We start from the raw sequence: 20670 nt of genomic DNA on the forward strand, positions 1-20670 counted from the left end.
TATCTAATGATTACAGAATGGAGAGTTAAAAACATAACTCACATTTGGTGATCTAGTCTAAGAGGAAACTTTTTTTGCAATGAAATTCACAGAATGACTTACTGAATCAGTATAACAAGAGGGAATTATAATAGATAACTCAAAATTTTGTGATCTTCACGCCTTATATCTGCAGTTTTTAAGAATAATACTGGTTGCAAGAAAAAGATAACTTTAATTTTCTCTGATTAAGTTATATTGATATTTATTTTATCTAATTATACTATGGTACAGAAAGGGAGCAGCCAAATGGTTTAGTGGATAGAGTGTTGGGCCTAGAGTCAGGAAAAATCCAAGGTCAGATTTGGCCTGTTGGCCTCAGTTGCCTTATTTTTTAAATAAGCTGGAGAGAGGCAGTCTAGTCCAGTGTTTTTTTGAAGAAAGTCCTTAAATGGTTCATGAAGAGTCTACAACAAGAAGGAGCAGGAGTAAATTTCAAATGAAACCATTTTAAAGTGAGAATTGCCCTTAGGATAAACTAATTCATCCACTTTACTTTATAGATAAAGAAATGGCAGCTCTAATTGAATAAGTCTGTGCTCACATATGTAATTAGTGAGAGTCAAGACTGGAATCTAGCCAACATCTTGCTAGAATCTTCTCACTCCTGCTTCCCTTTTCTTTCTTTTTGGAGCCAATCCGAATTAAGTGACCTGCCCAGGGTCACATAGTTAAATGAATGTCTGAGGCTGGATTTGAACTCATGTCCTCCTTTATTCTGCTTTATCCACTGAACCACCTAGCTGCCCCTACTTCCTTTTTCAAAATTACATTGCCTTCTGAGGTGGTTTAATCTTTAAATAGTTTTAGATTTATAAATTTCAGTAAATAAATAAAAGGATTTTACTCTAAACTTTCAGGGTGAAAGTCCATTAATGTTATTGCTAGGATTTCTAATACAATATTGAATAATTTAATAAATTGTACTTTTTTTAATAAAATATACTCCCTAATAGCTATATTCCCTTTGTTGGGCACATTCTATGCTGTTGTCATAATATTTACTAAGTAATTTTTGTTTCTTTGTAGGATAATCTTAATTACAGAACAAAACTAATTAAATCTTCAGATGACCAGGATAATTTTTTTTTGTACTCTGAATTTTCAGAGGAAAGAGGCAAATATGAGGAAAGCAAATTATTAGGGATTGACCTAAAATTGGATTCATTCTAGTCTCATGGAACTTTTATAAGTCCAGTATAGCAAAGGCAATACGATCTGAGATTCAAAATGATGACCCTGATGCCCCAGCTCTGCTTCTATTTGGGTGAGCTTGGGTGCAAATCATATCTCTTCTTCTGGCCTCAGGTTCCTCATCTGTAAAATGAAAGGTTTGATCTCTTAGAGGGCACAACATTCTGAGTTATGAAAAAGATAAAATTATTTTTTAACATGTTTATTTAGTGCTATATTTATTGATAGCTATTGTTTTAATATATCTTGGGCCAAAAATATACTGATTATGTACATCTTAAGATTCTAAACAAATTGTTTTTTGGTTTGACAAGAAAATTCAATTCCATTCCCTTACATATCCTATGAATCCCAAAATTATTTCATATACATCTATGACCTTGGAGATTCACAGAATTATTCATGTAGAATCTTTGAAAAACTTGACCTTCCAGTTGCTTTGAAAAGTAAGGTAGTTGAATTACAAAAAGAACATATTCATTTGGATAAAGTACATTGGAAGTAGACATTATGTAACAAAAAAATCTTCCACAGGAGTGAATTAATGAAAAAATAGAATTTACAGTATATTTGCAAAGAGCTTATCCTGAGCTAAAGCTGTATCTATTTTGGAGCAGACTTACCCCATGGAACCATTTCATATCACTTTAAAAAAATAACACAAATAGGAATCTTTTGTTATAAAAGCTGACCTGGATTCTGGCTTTTTATTTTGTGACTTTAACCCTGGCATTTTTTTTTCTATTCCCATAGAGGATCTTCGGAAATATGTCACAACAATGGTGTGTGTGGCTGTCAATGGTAAACCAGTACTGGGAGTAATACATAAGCCATTCTCTGCATATACAGGTATTCTTTTGTCTTGCTGCATTTTCTTATTCTCTTATATCAATGAAGCTGCTAATTGTAATGGTAAGTTCATACCAAACTGTCACCAAGGGCTCTGTAAATATTGATCATCCAACTTGGTTTATTGCTTGAAAGATCTTGTTTTCCAGATTGGACTGAGGCTACTGAGAGACATGAGTAAAAGCAGGAGCCTGGGCAGGGATGTATATTAAATCCAATGTAGAACTTGTTAATTTAAAGCCAAATCAGACTTGCATTTTGCTTGTTTCTGTGCCTCTTCTTTCTTCCTTTCTTCCAAATAATTTAAAATTACCCATAATTGCTAATGAGTTAGATATAATGTACAAACAGAATGCTACACCTTGAGTTTCATCACACTATGCCCTACACTATGTATTTTCCCCTTTTCTCTTCTTTTCATTATTTTAAGCTGTACAGGTAATGTCATTGGTATAGAGGGTACTACCAGTAAAGAAAAAGGCCCTTTATCAATGCAGATTTTACCTATTTAAATCACAGATTCTTCTAGTTTTTATACAGCCTTATTAAGGTACCAGGGCTTAATTTTGCCCAGACTCACACAGCCTATAATACGTACCAAAGTCAAGACTAAATCTAGAATTTCCAAACTAGAAGGCTACTGTATTATGCTGCCTTTCTTGCATATTATTATATTTATACTTTTCTTTATCTAGATCAAGATAGATATAAAGAGATAGATTTTTGTTGTTGTTCCCCCATTTCAGTCATGATCAATTCTTTATTGAAGATTCCGGAGTGGTTTGCCATTTTATAGATGAGGAACTAAAACAATAGGATAAAGTGTTTTGGCCAGGGTCACACAGCCACTAGGTGTCTGAGACTGGATTTGATCACAGTAAGATTAGTCTTCCTGATTTTGTTTATCCATTGTGTCCTAGAGTGATAGAAAGATATAAATATTTCTGTATATTACAGACCTGTAGGAACCTAGCTATATTCTTCCATCAGAATATCAGCCTTCCTTTTAGGTGGTAATACAAGTATTTTTTTCAGCATCTTCTACCAGTAATGCTTTTTTTTTTGGAATGAAATAAACATTTATAAAGCTCTTACTATATGCAAGTCACTGTGTTATAATATTCTTTCATTTGCACTCTTTTAAAAAATATTTATTCTGATTTTGCACAAATAATGTTTTTTTACATTAATAAAATATTCTTGTTTAAGAGTAAATAAAATACCCCCTACCCCCATAAATATAGACTTGCTTGAGTGATAAAGTAAAGGGGAGAGAAAAAATTAAAATTAAAAAAAAATAATAGTAATAATTGTAGGTATGGCCAGGTGTTGCAATGGACGGAGCACCAGCTTTGGAGCCATGAACACCCAAGCCCACATCCGGCCCCGTAGACCCAACAATCACCCAGCCATGTGACATGCAAGCCACCCAAACCCCACTGCCCTGCAAAAACCAAAAAAAGAAAAAAGAAAAAAAATCCAAAATAAAATAAAATAGTAATAATAGTAGGGGTGGCTGGGTGGTAGACAGGGCATTGGCCCTTGAGCCAGGAGCACCTGGGTCCAAATCTGGCCTCAGACAACCAACGATCACCCTGCTATGCGTCTCCAGGCGGGCCACCCAGCCCCATTTGACCCTGTACCCCCCCCCCCCTGCCAAATAATAATAGTAAAAATAATAATAATAATAAATGTGCTTCAACACCAACAACTCTGTCACGGGTGGATCACATTCTTTATGGTAAGTCCATTGCAAAAGTTACTTCCATATTTTTCCACTGTTGTCATTGCTGATCGCAACTCCCTCCTTTCATATTAATCCACTAGCATTGTACTATATTTTCTCTCTCCTTTCACTGACTCTGCTGTAGGGTATCTTGAGTGGCGCAGCAGACATTTCCCTGGTCCTGGGGCCAAGAGGCCCTGAGCCCCCACACCACCCCTTAGGCCCAGCATCCACCTGGCCCTATGGTCCAGGACAGGCTATCCAATCCCAGTCCCTTGCAAGAAGTAAAAAAGAAAATGTGGTATATCTAACCACTCTCCCCACCATGATCCATCCTCTCCTCCATCACTCACATCCCCCCCTTCCCCCATCCCCCTTCTCTCTTTCTTACTGCAGATGTCTATACCCCATTGCGTATATGTGCTATTTCCTCTCCTAGCCACTTCTGATGAGAGCAAAGATTCCCTCATTCCCCCTTGCCTCCCCCTTCCATATCATTGCAATATCTCATTGTAATAAAGAAAAATCTTATTATATGAAATATCTTGGCCTATTCCCCCTTTCCTTTTGCTTTCTCCCATTACATTTCCCTTTTTTTCTTTTGACTCCATTTTTACACCATATTTTATCTTTGAATTCAGCTTTCTCCTGTGCTTCAACTATAAAAGCTCCCTCTCCCTGCTCTATTAACTGAGAAGGTTCATATGAGTATTATCAGTGTCATTTTTCTATGCAGGAATACATGCAGTTCATCATCATTAAGTCCCTCGTATTTCCCCCCTCTTCTCCAATCACCATGCTTCACCTGAGTCCTGTATCTGAAGATCAAACCTTCTGTTCAGCTCTGGCCATTCCAGAAGGAACATTTGAAATTCCCCTGGTTCATTGGTCCATCTTTTTCCCTGGAAGAGGACATTCAGCCTCGCTGGGTAATTCATTCTTGGCTGCATTCTAAGCTCTTTTGCCTTCCGGTATATTGTATTCCAAGCCCTAGGAGCTTCCAATGTAGTTGCTGCTAAGTCCTGTGTGATCCTGACTGCAGCTCCACGATATTTGAACTGTGTCCTTCTGGCTGCTTGTAATACTTTCTCTTTGACTTGGGAGTTCTGGAACTTGGCTATAATATTCCTAGGGGTTGGTTTTTTTGGATCTTTCTCAGGGGGATCAGTGGATGCTTCTAGAATATCAGGGCAATTTTCCTGTAGTAATTCTTTGAAAATGATGTCAAGGCTCTTTTCCTGATCATGACTTTCAGGTATTCCAATAATTTTTAAATTATCTTTCCTAAATTTGTTTTCCATATCAGTTGTTTTTTCAATGAGATATTTCACATTTTCTTCTAATTTTTCATTTTTTTGGTTTTGAAGTATTGATTCCTGATTTCTGTTAAATTCATCAATCTTCCTGAATTCTGTTCTTTGGCTGAAGGATTTGTTCTCCTCAGAGAGTTTTCTTATTTCTTTTTCCATCTGGCCAATTTTGCTTTTTAGGCATTCTTCCCCTCAATAACTTTTTGAACTGTTTTATCCATTTGACCTAAGCTGGTTTTTAGCATGCTATTTTCTTCAGCCTTTTTTTGGATTTCCTTGACTAAGCTGCTGACTTAATTTTCATGTTTTTCCTGCATCTCTCTCATTTCTTTTTCCAGTTTTTCTTCTAACTCCCTCATTTGATTTTCAAAGTCTTTTTTGAGCTCTGTCATAGCCTGAGCCCAATTTCTGTTTTTCTTGGAGTCTTTAGATGCAGGAGCTTGTGCTTCCTCATCTTCAGACTGAGTATTTTGATCCTTCTTGGTCTCATTTGCAAAATATTTTTCAATGGTGTTCCTCTTTTTTCTCTGCTTGCTCATTTTCCCAGCCTAAACCTGGTTTTGGGGTGCTTCCTGGGCTTTTGGGACACTCCCACAAGGGTCTCTGTGTGAGGCTCTGTCCTTCCTCCTGGTCTTTGAATGACCATAAGTGCCCCCCTTTGCCATGGGGCTGAGGTGGGGGGCCCCTGCTGTTTTATGGGGGGGCCTAGTTTGTGATCAGGATCTGAATGTGGTCAGAGCCCCAGAGTCCTGTTCCAGGGGCAGAGGACAGAGCTCTGCAGTCTCTCCACTCCCCTCCCTAGGTTTCAATGAGCTCATGCCCTTGGGGCTCCTGCTTACTGGCTCCGCCTGCTTCTGTCTCCTGGATCTGGGCTGCCCAAAGACCACATTGCTAGCTGTGTGCCCTGAGGGCTGGGCTCCATGTGCTGCTCTGGCAGAGGTCCTCCCCGCTGTTCCCCCACTTTGTGCCCGGTGCTCTCTGGGGTGTAGCTCAGAAGACTCCCCTGCTTCTGTGAGCTGCGGCTCCCAGTGCCCTAGGGCTTTCTCCGGGAGGCTGAAGTTCTTTGGCTCTGGTGGGGCTACTGCTCTGGTGGCCACCCCTCTGACCCTGGGGAGCAGAGCCGTTCTGCTCTTTTCCAGGTTACCTTGAGTAAGAGAATAGCCTCACTGGATCCCTCTGTGGGTTCTGTCTCTCGAAAATTTAGTTAGAGTCCTTAGCTTATGAGTTTTATGAGAGAGTGCCTAAGACAGGATCCTTTCTTATCACCATCTTGGCTCTGCCCCCCCCCCCCAGTAATACTACTTCATAGCTTCAGTTTGTATGGAATGTTTACATCTTTAATATTCCTCTTAAGAACCCTAGAGAGGAACAAGTTTGAGCAGAGATAGCTTAAATAATTTATCCAAAACCATAGAATATTCTAGTCTGTTGGTATAATCTTCTATTGTACTTTTTTTTATTTCTTCTGTTAAAAGAGACTGTGGCTTCTTCTTTGGGTTTGTATTTCCTGTGCTTATTACTTAGCACTATACTAGAATATAATAAGTGCTTAATAAACATTAATATTTAGACTCCAAAGCTAGGGTGCTTTTACTTCCCTATACTGTATCTCTATATATTATTCTTAAGGTTCCTTAGGGCTCTGAAAAGTTTCATGATTCTAATTTTTACATAAAAGGAAACTGAGACAGTGAGGACATAGATATGTGTATACTTTCCCTACGTTATAATATCCTCTTCATAATGATTGAATATTGGATATTTATATTACAGCATAGTTATAGTCATCATCATCAGGAAAAATTGTTTGAAATTCAGGAATCATGATTCATTAGTAAGAGCTATTCTGAGTTATGCTCAGGACAAAGTCTTTCAAAAAAGAGTTTCATGACTTTGAAATCCAGTTAGTTATCCTTCCCTTCATGAAATATTTTTAAGTAAATCTTGATAAAACAAATGTCATTTACTCACATTTTTATTGTCTTCTAAAATCATATAGTTTTTATTGGGAGAAAATGACTTTTGGATTTAATCATATACTTAATATACTAATATTATAATATAATCTTTCATTCTGACTCAACAGATACTTAATTCCTGCTAAATGTAAAGCTATGTGTCAGTGTCAAATGTGGTTACAAAAGGAACCCAATATCTTGCCAATTCTACATTTGAAACATCTCTTTGATTGTGTCTCTCTCCACTCATATAACCACTCCTTGAGTTTGAACCTTTATCACTCCCTCTCAGACCTGACCCTTCCTAAAAGTTGGTCTCCATGCCTCCCTTTTTTAATCCATCCACCTCACAGCTACCAGAGTAACTCATCTAAAGCACACATCTAATTATGTCATGTCTCCTCTTATAAATTCCAGTGGCTCCCCACTAGCTGTAAGATACACTACAGAATTCTTGGTGATATTGTGCTCTCTGTGTGGCATTCTACCCCATAGGGGTCTTTTGTATCCTCTTTGCTTGCCGTCTTCACTTTTGCCTTAGAAGATCACTATGATCTTCAAAATTCCCCTGGAATCCTGAGCTGATCCTATAAGGCTACTCCTACAGTAAGCTCATTCTGATCTCCTTGATTATAAGTACCTTATTTTCAGAAATGACTCTACTTACTGTACATCTACATTTTATTATAAATTCTTTTAAGATGAAGATTCTTTCTTTTTTATTCCCTGGCACCAAATATAGTATCTGACACATAAAAAGCACTTAATAAAAACTTGTTGATTGAATAAATTGCTTGAAGGAATTGCCAGAATTGTTTAACATGAAGAGAACACTTAAGGGGAATATGAAAGCTGTCTTCAAGTATGTGAAAGGCTATCAATATGAGAGATAATAGGGCCAAATGAACTGGAAACAAAGGGTAGAAGTTGTCACGGGACTAATTGAGACTATATAAGCAAGACTTTGCTAACAGTTAGAGTTGGAACAAGATTCCTGAGATGGCAGTGGGTCACTGTACTGTCCATCTTCCACTAGTGGCCAACTGAACCCTTGTTGCTAATGATGGAGAAATTTTCCATTCCATCCTGGACACATCATCTCTCAGTGACCTAGGCAACCCTAGAGGACACAAATTGCCATATATGTGCTGATATACTTCTGTCTAAGGAGAATTTGTTCACCAAAAATCCCCCTCCCCCCCAAAAAAAACTAAACACACAAACTAACAAAGTAAATATGCAGGGAAAAATAACCTTGAAAAATCAAAATGGTCTTTGAGGTTCCATATGCTGAGAAATTGTGATTGTGAATTGTTTCAGATCCTAATTCTTTTCTTCAATATGAGCTATCCTTTCCACTTTTCTATCATCCTTATATTTGACAAGCATGCCATCTTTGCCTTGATTCACATCATTGATAAAAGTGTTTAGCAGGAGAGGGTTAAGCATGTATTCCACTGGGGATCTCATTTCAAACTGACATGAATTTCTATGATCCCTTTCTGGGCTGGGTCAGTCAACCACTTCTGAAGTCACCTAATTGAACTATAATTTGAATAAGAAATTGACAACCTTTTTGGTCTCAGGACCCCCTTTACAATGTTAAAAATTATTGAAGACCCCATCCCCTGCAAAAAAATTTTTGTTCCAGTGGGTTTTATCTGTCAATATATAGCATAAGTAAAAATTAAGATGTCTTAGTATTGCTATGAAAATAGTTTTGATTTCACAGGCCCTCTATTAGACTCTTGGGGATCCCTAGATCTTTGGTTTGCAAATTTCTTTAGGCAGAGGCACCAAACTTTTTGGTGGTTTCATAGCACCAAGTCAATGCTATGGAGGGGATAGAGCTCTATTCCTGAAGTCAGGAGGATCTGTATTTAAAGCTGGCTTCAGATAATTTACTAGTTACTTCTGCCAGCCTCAGTTTTCTCACCAGTAAAATGGGATTAATGATAGCATCTATCATGCTTCAATTTCTTCATTTATAAAATGGGGATCATAGCAACATCTATCTCCCAAGTTTGTTTTGAGTATCAAATCAGGTGATATTTGTAAAATGCTTTGTAGGCCTTAAAAGTGTTATGTAAATGCTAGTTATCGTTTTTACTGTTAAATCTCTGTAATTGTGACAAAACATACAGATAGTGGGAAGTAATGAATCTGCTAGGTTCTGTTTTCAGGTAGTCTTGGTGACCTATGTGTGTTATTCTTGATTATAGGAACATGTATTTAAAGTTAGAAGGGACCTTTGAGCTTTTCTTGTTCAAAGTTAAGGGTGGGGGTGGGGGATTTAAGGCCATGGAAAATAGGAATAATAAAAATTAAAAATGATCTTGAAAATTATTTAAAATTTTAAAATTAAAAAAATTAAGTCTATCATCACTTGTGTCTTATATATCCTTCTGTAAAATTGTAACAATTATTTAAATGTGAATTATGTACACAATATATGTATATATTTCTATCACACTTGAATAAGTAGCAGTATCAATAAAAGATGACCTTAAATATTCACAAGAAAAGACTTTGCAAGTCCTAGGTGATCACAAGCCTAAATATCACAGAAAGTCGATTGATATGGAAAGATTAGAAGATAGTTGTTATCCTGATGCATAAAATCAGTTGCCATGGGACTTGTTTGCTTATTTCATCCTCATTTATTTCTCCAGTGTCCTTCTTATATGTGCCAGCCTTGTAGCCATGGGGAAGTTACATAATCTGTCAGTGAGTGTCCTGTAGACATTTCTCCCAGGTAGTAAGTTATGGACCAAGGCTACTCTTCACAGAGCTTGTTTGGGAGCGGAGGATGAGTCATGGTTCCTTATACTCCCATCATAAAGTCAAGACCTTTATGAAGTCCATTACACCTGAGTACCTTACCTAATATAGGAATCTAAAGGCTCTTCATCCAGATCTATCCATTCTTTTCTTCCAAAGGCAAAGACTATAAAATATTCTCATTTCAGCACTTAACTGGTTGAGTTATACTCTTAAACCAAACCAAAAAGTAATAATCTATCCTGTTTTAATTGAAGCTCTTTCCCTGTGGTTCAAGTCTCTTCAATTTCCATTAACTCATTTATTCATGAAGTATTCAAAGCTATTTTTCCCTTTTAAGATAACTATATGGCAGTAAAGCCTCAGTGAATTAAGACTCAACCAATAAGGAGTTTGTGGTCATTTGAACTTGTTCTACTTTTATAACCACTCTGAAAAAAGGAATTTGCTGAGAACTTACACTAAATAGGAGGTAGAGGAAATGTAGGACACATAAGTTAATTAAGGTGTTTTGAAAATCTTAAAGTATTACATAAATTGTAGTTATTATGATTAATATCACTGTTATTAGGCCATTTGTGCTATACCACAGAGTTTGGGCTGTTCAACATTTATCTCACATAGCCTTAATATATTTAAAGATAGCTCCTTTTACAGCTCTCTCCTCTCCAGGTCTGGGTACTTTTTCTTTTGGTTTATTTTTTTTTGGTTTTTTTAGATTTTTGCAAGGCAAATGGAGTTAAGTGGCTTGCCCAAGGCCACACAGCTAGGTAATTATTAAGTGTCTGAGACCGGATTTGAACCCAGGTACTCCTGACTCCAAGGCCAGTGCTTTATCCACTACGCCACCTAGCCACTCCTAGGTCTGGGTACTTTTAACTTTTGCTTCTGAGTTCCATTTTCTGACCCCTTTGGTCATTTTTGGCCTCCCTCAGAATCTTGTCTCTGTAGCCTTATTAAATCAGGAGGAGCAAATCAGTTAGATTACAGAATTGTAATAAAAGTCTGAAAATTCTGTCTTAAGCCTAAGAATAGATCAATTTTTCCATGGTGCTTAAATAGATATACAAATGCAAGACAATTCCATATAATACCAAATTCTGTGCCTGGTGAGTTGTATTGAGATTCAAATTACATAACAAAGTGACTTCCCCCATTTTCCCCAGCAAAGACTTTTTCAAGAATCTGTAAAGCAAAAAGTATATTTTATAGCTATTGTTTTCATCACTATTATACCAAAATTAATTTTTATTAAGTGACCACTGGGTGGTGGTCATACTGTACCTTTTAAAATTTTGAATAATTCTGCTTGTGTAAGTTATAAAATTGATTTTTTAAAAAACATCTATGCACATATATTTCTTTAAACATGCAATTTTCAAAAAATGAAAGTAAAAGACTTATTATTTTTAAATATTCTTGTATAGACTATTTAATACCAAAATAGATAAACATTTCCTTTCCCTTACACAATACTGACCTCTAGAGAGAATATATTGCAATTCTTTTCTTAGTCGATAAAGTATACTACTGCTGAAGCATACATCTGGAGGTTTTTTGTTTTTATTGTTATTATTATTTTTCCCCAAGACATATTTACTATAGGGAAAAAATGTTTACTGTAAGGTTTTTGTTTTAAATTGCTTTGTGTTTTCAATGTTTCTACTTAATCCATTTAATGTCTCTAAGTTAGGGAATTTGTTGCACAATCTCCATTTTTTCATCTAGGAATAACATGGGAAATGGATTCTTCTTTCCATGGCTGTAATTGTCACTTGATTGAGCTATTGGAGAACAATTTAATTAACATACTTAGTTGTAGGGTTTTTTTTTAAATGCAGTTATAGAGCTAGAGAGGGCAAGCTTGACTCAAGCCTTCAAATTTGATATTGGGACAAAATGAGTCACTTACTTAACTTTAGCATAGAAAGTATATTTAACAAGGATACATTAGGATTTAACTGCCCCCAGACACACACTTACCTCCTTATGGAAAGGTGTGTGGTTGGCAAAGCATGTTGTGGTAGTGAGTTAAATATTGGGACATTTGCAAGTATGAAGGTAGTGGACCCTTTTTATTCCCTTACATAAACAGCAAACTATGTCAGTATGGCCATAGGAACTCCAGGGGGTGCAATTAGCATCCTGTGACAACTTTGTTGCCTTTTAAGAAAAACTAGCATAACACCATGTTTAGGGTAGTTAGTGAGTGAGGCTCCGGTGAGTATTGGTTATATCACCGCCCCCAAACAAGGATTCTTGTAGAGATCCCTGATTAAAGATCTAGGTTTATATGATTTTTTTATGTTCTGAAAAGGAGAAACAAAAAACAGAATCTCATCCTTTGATTATATTGATATATTTAAGGCCAAGTAGAGAATTGTGGTGCTCCAATTAGATATATTTCAGAAAGTACCATAGATGCACAGACAAATAAACATACATGCATGTACATATAAGCTATGTACATGTATATATGTAAAGATGTATGATTTGATTTATTAAGGAGGGAAATAATTTTGTGGCTTTTAAAATTTACCTTTTGACAGTCCTTGTCAAGACTGTCAAAAATAGAGAACATTTTTCTGAAATTAGGAATTTAGGTGCATATTTTGAAATCATAGTATAATTTAGCTATGGTAGAAAAATATAAATCAAGAATAGAGTGAATAGCAGTTTTGTAAATTAATCATGTATAGTTGTTTTTGCTTATTTTAATTGTGTCATTATAGAAGTTTCTTTTCTGGGAGGGGATGGTTTTTTCATCATTTAAAGATATCTGTGAAACTAAAGAATAACTTTGAATTTCCAAGACCAGGATATCTTCCAAAGTTGCTAATGGATGATAAATTTCATTTATAGCTTGGGCAATGGTGGATGGTGGTTCCAATGTGAAAGCTCGTACTTCCTACAATGACAAGACCCCAAGGATCATCGTGTCTCGCTCCCATTCAGGAACAGTTAAACAAGTGGCTCTTCAGACATTTGGTAACCAGACCACAATCATACCTGCAGGTGGTGCAGGTATGTTACTATTGTGTGCCTTAGCTATGATCTGACTCAGTTTTACATGCTTAAAAGATTTATCTCAGCCAGAAGAATCCTTACAGGCCATTTAGTTCAATATACATCTGAACAGGAATCCTCTCTTCAGTATGATCTTCCAGTCTTGAAGATGTAGGCTACTTTCTGTCACTTTGAAGTGTTTCTAATTGTTAAGATGTTTTTCCTTTCACTGAACTAAAATCTTATACTTTGCTAATTTGAAATATGGAAGTGAGTTTACGTGTGGATCTTGTTTTCTCATTTCAACTGGAGTTCCTAGGGGCCAAATATTTCATCTATAGTAGATTGTTCAAGAATATTTTTAGCTACATTCTATCATCCTATGGGCAGTTATGGTCCTGGAACAGCTTTGTTGCCTTTTAAGAAAACCTAGCACAATCCATGTTTGGGGTAGTTAGTGAGTGAGGTTCCGGTGAATATTAGTTCTAGCACCACCCCCAAATGAGAACTTCTTGTAGAGATCCCTGATTAAAGATCTAGGTTTGTATGATTTTTTTTATGTTTATTTCCAAAAAGGTGAAACAAAAACTGAATCTCATCCTTTGAATATGTTATATATTTAAGGCCAAATAGAGAATTGTGGTGCTTAGCTATAAATTTTGCTCCAATTAGATGTATTTCAGAAGGATAGAACCATAGATGCACAAATAAACACACATACGTCCATATATACATATATACATATACGTCCATATATATACATGTACTTATAAGCTATGTACATGTATATATGTAAAGATGTGTGATTTGATTTATCACTTGGGAGGGGAAACAATTTCATGTGTGACTTTTAAAATTTATTCAAGGAACAGTGATTTTTATTCATAAAATAAAAGAAGTTGGATTAAATATTCTATGATTTATAACTTGAAACCATTTATGAAATTTGCTTTTAACATATTAATATGTAGTAGTGTTAATGAAGAAAAATCATTGCAAATGTAGTCAAATCTTATACTTTTTTTGTATCTAGGAAGTGGGGAGAGTATTAAAAGGTGAATGCTCTCCTTTTTAAGCTGATCAGTGCAACAATATTCCAATTAATGTAAAGAATTAATCCCTTGAAGTGATTGAAACTTATTCAGATTTATACTTCATATTTCCTTTGGGTTTGAACCATTTATCATATTGTAAATATGACTGAGTAGTGTGAATTTGAATACCACTTAGCTGTGGTTTTTTTGGTTTTTTTTTAGGTTTTTGCAAGGCAAATAGGGTTAAGTGGCCAAGGCCACACAGCTAGGTAATTATTAAGTGTCTGAGGCTGTATTTGAACTCAGGTCCTGCTGAATCCAGGGCTGGTGCTGTATCTACTGCGCCACCTAACCGCCCCCCACCCCTAGCTGTGCTTTTAAAAAAATATTTCCTGTATCCTTTAGTGAGTTAGAGAAGAGGATATAGAAAGTGTGATTTAATTCTTGAATCATGTATACACTTATTTTTCTACTTTAGCATGATTTCTTAAAAACACACACACACACACACACACACACACACACAGTAATGCTTGTTTGGAAGTTAGACTTCAGATATATTGGTATAGTGCTAACAATCTAAAATAAGTCTTTTAGCAGTGGCTAAATCAATGATTCAGCTTGGTTTATTGGAAAGAAAATGACATTTTGAGAGTCAGGGGACCTGAATTTTGATTGGCTTTGATATGACCCCTAAGAGTAGTTGGTTAAAAATTCTGCTTCTCCTGTCCTATCAGTTTCTTCATCTATAAAATGAAATGAAGATTTAAAATTTTCAGCTGTTCATTTATTTTTCAGTCATATCCAACTTTGTAACTCTGGGGTTTTTCTTTACAGAACTACCCAAGTGCTTTGCCATTTCCTTCGCTAACTCATTTTACAGATTTTAGAGACAAGGAAACAGACCAGCAGAATTAAGTGACTTGTCTATGGTCACACAGCTAATTAAGGTCTGAGGCTAAAAATGAATTTAGGTAGATGAGTCTTCCTAACTCTAGACTCAGCACACCATCTACTGCCCCACATTGAGAGATTTTAAATAGAGTATCACTAATGTTCTTATATAGCTCTAAATCTGGGATTTATATTTTCAAAGTACTTTATAGAATCTCTTTTGATCATTATATCAGTTTTGTAAGGTTATCTTTTTTAGGATGGGAGAACTAAAGTTGCAGACATAGTATGTAGCGGAGCTCTGATTCTCTGACAAGGCCTAAGGGGAGAAAGAAATGGGATAGATAGAGTGGAGTGTAGGAAAGTCAGTCAATGATAAATAAAAGAACTACTTGTGGGCAATAAAAACTAACTGGGGTTCATTACAAAGCGTACCACTAATTGAGAGGCTTTTATGATTTTCAGGAGAAGAGAAGGTAAATTCCCAACAATGGGCAATAGCAAGAACAAGAGGAAAGATAGGAAAGTGATGGATTCTTGAAAGTTAATGAGTGAATTATTTCAACAGCTGACCTTCATTAGAGTCCAAGCTGAGTAAGGAATAGTAGGAATAAAAACAGGAATTATGGATTAGGAGAATCAGATAGGTCATGAGGTGGATTAGAAAAGTAACTTTTCAACTTTAACTTTCAAGTAAAATTTTTCAGAATTTTTGAATTTGAACTGTGGGTAATAATTTATTTAGTCCTTGTGTCCATATGAATCTACTATTCCATTAAAAGTAACTGCAAGAAAAAAATTTAAAACAGCTATAAGAATCTAGTCATAATTTAGACTTTTTAAGTATCACGGTGCATTTTGTGATTAAATCAGTATTTAATGTGATATTGATAATTAATATTAATAATATAAAAGTAATCTTATCATTATTTAGTAGCTGAGTATGCACTTTCAGAGTATAAGTCACTTATAACAAACAATATGCTAAACTCTTATGTATTTTATTCTTTAGGTTACAAAGTTTTATCCCTCTTGGATGTTCCTGATGAGAACCAAGAAAAAGCTGATATCTATATCCACGTGACATATATAAAAAAATGGGATATTTGTGCTGGCAATGCCCTCCTCAAAGCTCTTGGGGGCCATATGACCACCTTGAGTGGTGAAGAGATAAGTTACACTGGCTCTGATGGCAATGAAGGGGGACTCCTAGCCAGCATCAACTTGAATCATCAAGCACTGGTCAAAAAACTACCAGAACTTGAGAAGACATCCCACAAATGAACATAAGGTCTGCAAAGGATACATTTCTCCTTCCTAGAGCTGAGAAGAGTCAAGCCTGAAGACCCCGGGCTTCAGACAATCTGTGGAAGACTATGCATGATCAAGGCCATCCAGTCTTCTTGCGATGATAGAAAGCAGCAGGGACTCTACCCACTCCCAATCCCTTCCCTTTAAGATGCAAGCTTGAGGAGGATGGGTTGCTTTTTATCTCACTCACCATCTTTATTTTGGAGACTGTTTTCATACAGTCATCATACTCAAGGTGCATATATGTAGATAAAGTATGGGTTGAAATCTAGATCTCAACGGACCATATTTGAGGGATTTGTCATAACTGCATTATTAAACGTATGGTACTTTTCACAAAGAATCAGGAAGAACCAAGGATTAATTTTGAAAGCTCATTTGGTATTACTTTATAATATACCTTGCTGCAAATGAGGTCCCATCAAGAATTTCTCCCCAGTTCCTTTTGGATGGAAAGCACAAGGAGCCAAACACCCTCTATATGCAAGAAATAAATAACTTTGTCTATGACAGAAGAACTTTTCTGAGTGATTAAAAATAACAGTTTGATTTTGCTTTTTCCAGAACTTTTAGAAGTTGGTCATCCAAGTGGTAGAAAATATTGAATTTTTGATGATTTGTAAATCATGGTAACCATTATTTCTGTATATTTTAAAAGAAAATTGTGTTTCTTGACATAGCTTTAATGTCTTGCTGTTAATTTTCCTGTGAAAGATGCATGACTCACTGGATGCTCCTCCAACCCCTTTCCCAATCCTAATTATTGATTCTTCTACTTGTAAGTTGTTATTCTGGAGTTTCAGAATTGGCCCTATGGATTTTACTACACATTTTCATGCTCTATTTTTAATGAAAAGATGTTGGGAGAATTAGGTACAGAAAGAGTGATCACAAAAATGTAAATTAATTGTTTTTAATTGGAAAGTGATCTCTGGTAGTATCAGAATTGAACTAACTCCCTCCAAAAAATACTCAAAAACTGGTTAAAAATTTTTTTTATCTAGTTTTCATTTAAGAGATCTGATTTTCATAGTAAGTTCATCCAGAAAGAGTTATTGCTGTTCTCACTGGTCTGTTCAAAAACTTTGCCCCAGACTCCAAAGTGGTTTGGGGGTAAAAAAAAAAATGAGTCTTGGAATTCATTCTGATGAAATTTTCTTCTGATTACACTTCAGAATCTAGTTCAGATAGCAAGGATGGGAAATTTGCCTTTTGCCCTGTTTTGTTTTGGCTATAACTGGGGCCTGTCTTTGAGCTCTCATCCAGAAGTCTATTTTCTCTCTGGGTGATTCTATTGATTACATGCCTGAATACTTCAAGGACCCTAGGCATTGCTATTCTTTTTTATCTCTTTTATGTTCCATTGTCCTCTGGAACAATGTAAAGAAGAGATTCGATTGAGAAAGAGGTTAGACTATGCTTAATTTTCTGTTTTTCTCCAATAACATGAATGTTCTTAATGTTTCTGTACCATGAATATTAGCATTTAGCTTAACTGTGGAAATACAGCCTTCTAGACTTCATAAGCCAGTGAGGGCGACTTATTTCAAGTGATACTGATCATGTTGAGGAGATGAGTAACACAGCTATACTAACACCTAGGGCATGGGGCTAAAGACTAAAGACTGATTCTCCTTCAGTGAACAATAACTTCAGTGACTAAGGGAATGTCCTATCCCACCTAAAAATGACTTGCATAAGCTGTGAGGATCTGTGAGAATTTTACAGATAGGAGAAAAACTGAACTCACCATAGTAATGAAAGTTCACACTGTGTCACCCATCCACTTAGTTTAATGCTGTCCTTAACACTGATATTATTACTGGCAAGAAGAAGGTAGGCCTGGACTAAGTGAGAGTATATGGGCATGAACAAAGGTTTCCCTTGACTCATCCTTACAAAATAGACTGTTTCTGTACCCATTACCATTTAATATTCCTTTGTTGAGTGATGTGTGTTTTTGGCCATTCTAATGGTTAGTACATTTGTTATTTATGCAGTTAGCTAGTAATTCTGTATACAGTGTTAAGAGTTTCAAAATTCTTAACTATTTGGTTAGCATTGTGGTTAAAAAGGATCTCTTATTGGCATTGTAAAAATGGCAAGAGGGGTAAATCATTGCTAACAAAACTTGAATCCTCTAGCAGTGTATATGTAAGTGACATTTTTTTGACTTCAGTTTTTATTAAAGGTCTACTTTGTGCCAACCACTATTTTGAGGGTTGAGAGGGATACAAAAATATGTGAGGCAGAGTCCTAACCAGCACATTTTTTAGCTGGTATTCACCAGTAAGTATATACCAGCAAACAATTGATTTGTACCAGCAAAATTGGTGAGTCATATAATTTGCCAGTTTATACTAATACTAAATGTATTTGGAGCTCATAGCCGATTATCCTTACTACATGTGGCAAGCAACTTTACGTTTGAAAATTCTAATTCAACTAGGATAAAGTTCTTTCCTTGAGCTGGTTAAAAACTTTCTCTTTTGCACTTCCTCACAAACACCGAATCCATTCAACAATGAATAGGCTTTATTTGGTAGTCTTTTATGACTTCATTGATCTGACAGTGACTTGTGTCTTTGGTATTTTGAGTTTCAGGTTGGCATTGTGCTTTCCCCCCCATTATTGCATAGTTCATTATGAGCCTTAAAATAATGTTTTTCTCATCTTCTCCTAAGATAATTTAAAATAAATTATTTTGAAATTGTCAAAACTGCTTATTTTTGTTATTTTTTGTTTATTCTTCCTTTAGAGTATTGGCAAATATCTTTTAGGAAAAAAGTACTTTTCTTAACTGTAAATGTCCACATTTTGTGGATATTGGGTGGATACTTGAAGGAGGGGAAGAAACTAAATTTGATTTGTTTTTTATCTGTAGTAGAAATTTTTTTTTATCTAGCACAAAAAACCTTCAAAACATAATTTGCTGTTTGATTTTGTGAGGTATCTGTATGTGTACAAAATTTAAAGTATTGGCAATTAAACTTTTTTTTCTGTAATTTGTTTGGCACAGTTGATTGAGATTTACTTGCTCAGCTGGTTTCTTTTGGAAATGGTTGTGTAGCATATTAATTATTTTTAAAGATTTTCTTTTATCTCCAAAAGCTAGTATGCATTGTTTCCCCAATGTATGACAAATGCTTCTTGTTACTTGATTTGAAACAATATTTTTACTTTAATAAAACCTCATTTTCCTTCCCTTCCTTTCAGTAAGGGAAAACAGTTGTATTATATTAAAGAAGCTTATAATATATAGAAGAACAGAATATAATTTCCCTAGATTACAGAAGTGATGAAATGATTTCAAAAACACATTCATGCCGATTTTCGACAAAAGGAGGAAGTTGGCTAAGTCTTATTTTGGCATACCCTGCCATTATTCTTTTATTATTTTATTTTCAGAGAAATTATTACAAAATATTTGGGGTGGGGGTTCCCTCCAAGATTTTAAGGTATTAGTGACAACTGGTCTATTTCTTTATTTCAAATAGTCACTCTTGAACACATGCATTTCAGTACCACTAGCACAACTGTCTCTTTTCTTTTTGTGTATCTTCTCCCTTAATATTCCCTCCTCTCCTTGCTATTTTTCCCCTTACCCCTCTTGCTGACCCTATGTATTATCTCTTTCTTCAATATTGTTCTTTTTTTACAACTCTTTAATAGGAATGAATGGGACTTTGTTAAATAAACTACAGGAAGAAGCAAAATTGAACCTGTCCTGAAAATTCCCAAATTAAATGTTTTCACCAGATCCCCTTTAAGAAATTAAAAAGAAAGTTAAACCTTTGAATCCCCTAAACTTCATAGCTGTCAGATTTAACCTGATATTTCTGTTCAAAATATTTCTTACTCTTTCAACCACAAGTCAAGTATAAATATAGGTGAACATAAAGCCTGAGAGATAAAGTCTTTGGGAAACTGGCTTTAAAGAGCCATTTCTGTATTGTACTCAGTGTTAGAACACAGTGGGTCATCATCATGTCTGTAGTCTTTATATATATGTATGTACAGTTGTGCCATGAGTGTTTTATTTTTAAAATTAGAATTTGTTGAAAGACTTTAAGTTGTAGTTATCAAAATGATGTGGAGACATTCTCCTGTGTGCGTGCATGTGTACACACACACACACACACACACACACACACACACAAACACACTCTTTAATTTAACTTGTTCCCTTTGTGTTTGAAAAAACTGATGGATAGGGAAGAAGAAAGGGAGCTGTAGCAAAGGGAAGCCTTAGACAAAGGAAGATCCACCATAAAGAGGAAGAGCTTTGTGTGTAGGATGAAGAGTGGGGATATGGGAAGTAATAATAAAAAAAAAAAAACACCTTCCCTTAAAGTGGTTTGCAAGGAGGGTTGAAGATAAATGATCTTCCATCAGAATTTAGTCTCTCTCTTAGAGCCTTCTTATTTCTTTCAATCTAGTAACTATATCATAGGTTAAAGGAATGCTAAGAAAGAAATCTAGTGAGGTGTACCCTATCAGTTTCCATCTTCCTTTCTTACTCTGAGGCCCATTATTTTTATATTGCCCCAAAGAGTAAGTAAAATAGG

The 20670-nt window shown here is 35.6% G+C and overlaps 1 protein-coding gene across 1 annotated transcript in view; it reads left to right on the forward strand.

Moving 5' to 3' along the window:
• BPNT2 (3'(2'), 5'-bisphosphate nucleotidase 2) overlaps positions 1-20257 on the forward strand; it is a 55204-nt gene extending 34947 nt beyond the window's left edge. Inside the window, exons 3-5 of the mRNA XM_074208002.1 lie at positions 1987-2082; positions 12720-12881; positions 15804-20257. Of these exons, the coding sequence (XP_074064103.1) occupies positions 1987-2082; positions 12720-12881; positions 15804-16075 (530 nt within the window). The 3' untranslated portion in view covers positions 16076-20257. The remainder of the gene's footprint in view (positions 1-1986; positions 2083-12719; positions 12882-15803) is intronic.
• The last annotated feature ends 413 nt before the right edge of the window (positions 20258-20670 follow it).

This window comes from Macrotis lagotis, chromosome X (assembly GCF_037893015.1).
Source record: "Macrotis lagotis isolate mMagLag1 chromosome X, bilby.v1.9.chrom.fasta, whole genome shotgun sequence".
Lineage (NCBI taxonomy): Eukaryota > Metazoa > Chordata > Mammalia > Peramelemorphia > Peramelidae > Macrotis > Macrotis lagotis.